At 36.1% G+C, this 1,636-nt stretch overlaps 1 protein-coding gene across 1 annotated transcript in view; it reads right to left on the reverse strand.

The window, feature by feature from the left end:
• Positions 1-1,464, reverse strand: part of TRIADDRAFT_62718 (uncharacterized protein) — a gene marked incomplete at both ends in the record, with an annotated part of 6,107 nt that extends 4,643 nt beyond the window's left edge. The window contains one exon of the mRNA XM_002118665.1: positions 87-1,464. Within this exon, the coding sequence (XP_002118701.1) occupies positions 87-1,464 (1,378 nt within the window). The remainder of the gene's footprint in view (positions 1-86) is intronic.
• Positions 1,465-1,636: the final 172 nt, after the last annotated feature.

Raw genomic sequence — 1,636 nt, forward strand, 5'->3', positions numbered from 1 at the left:
CGTTAAGATATCTCCACGTTGACAATGAGTATCTGATTGAAGTCGTGTTTCAGATAATACACTATTAGAATAATATCCGATCTTACAGCTGCAATAGTAGTTATTATTATATATGAGACAGCTTGCTTTGGTATCGCAGTTATTATTTCCATAGCAGGTAACAATCGGAGTACAAGAGATACCATTTCCGTAATAGCCAGATTTACAACGACAACGGAATGATCCAAGAGTATTAATACATTGAGCGTTAGTGTGACAGTTATCTAGATTATTTGAACATTCGTCTATATCTGTACAAGATATTAATCCGTTTCCAGAGAATCCAGTATTACATAGACAGTCGTATGATCCGTTCGTATTAACGCAGCTCGAGTTATTACTACACACATTCAGGTTATTAGTAATACATTCGTCGATATCTTGACAAGTGATGCCGTTACCTTTGTAACCGTTATTACAAGTACACATATACGATCCAATAGTATTATTACAGTTTGCGTAGATAGAACAGCTGTAAGTTTCTGTTGTACACTCGTTAATATCGTTGCAAGATATTCCGTTACCCGAAAATCCTATGTTGCATTGACAAGTATAAGATCCAATCGTGTTATTACAATAAGCGTGGATTGAACATCGATGTACTTCTGATAGACATTCATCGACATCGTTACACGTTCTACCATCGCCTACATATCCGTTATTACATTGGCACGTATAAGATCCGACTGAGTTAATACATTGAGCGTTAGTGTGACAGTTATCTAGATTATTTGAACATTCGTCTATATCTGTACAAGATATTAATCCGTTTCCAGAGAATCCAGTATTACATAGACAGTCGTACGATCCGTTCGTATTAACGCAGTTCGAGTTATTACTACACACATTCAGGTTATTAGTAATACATTCGTCGATATCTTGACAAGTGATGCCGTTACCTTTGTAACCGTTATTACAAGTACACATATACGATCCAATAGTGTTATTACAGTTTGCGTAGATAGAACAGCTGTAAGTTTCTGTTGTACACTCGTTAATATCGTTGCAAGATATTCCGTTACCCGAAAATCCTATGTTGCATTGACAAGTATAAGATCCAATCGTGTTATTACAATAAGCGTGGATTGAACATCGATTTAATTCTGATAGACATTCATCGACATCGTTACACGTTCTACCATCGCCTACATATCCGTTATTACATTGGCACGTATAAGATCCGACTGAGTTAATACATTGAGCGTTAGTGTGACAGTTATCTAGATTATTTGAACATTCGTCTATATCTGTACAAGATATTAATCCGTTTCCAGAGAATCCAGTATTACATAGACAGTCGTATGATCCGTTCGTATTAACGCAGTTCGAGTTATTACTACACACATTCAGGTTATTAGTAATACATTCGTCGATATCTTGACAAGTGATGCCGTTACCTTTGTAACCGTTATTACAAGTACACATATACGATCCAATAGTGTTATTACAGTTTGCGTAGATAGAACAGCTGTAAGTTTCTGTTGTACACTCGTTAATATCGTTGCAAGATATTCCGTTACCCGAAAATCCTATGTTGCATTGACAAGTATAAGATCCGATCGTGTTATTACAATAAGCGTGGATTGAACATCGATGA

This window comes from Trichoplax adhaerens, genomic scaffold, assembly GCF_000150275.1.
Source record: "Trichoplax adhaerens TRIADscaffold_462 genomic scaffold, whole genome shotgun sequence".
Taxonomy (NCBI): Eukaryota; Metazoa; Placozoa; class Uniplacotomia; order Trichoplacea; family Trichoplacidae; genus Trichoplax; species Trichoplax adhaerens.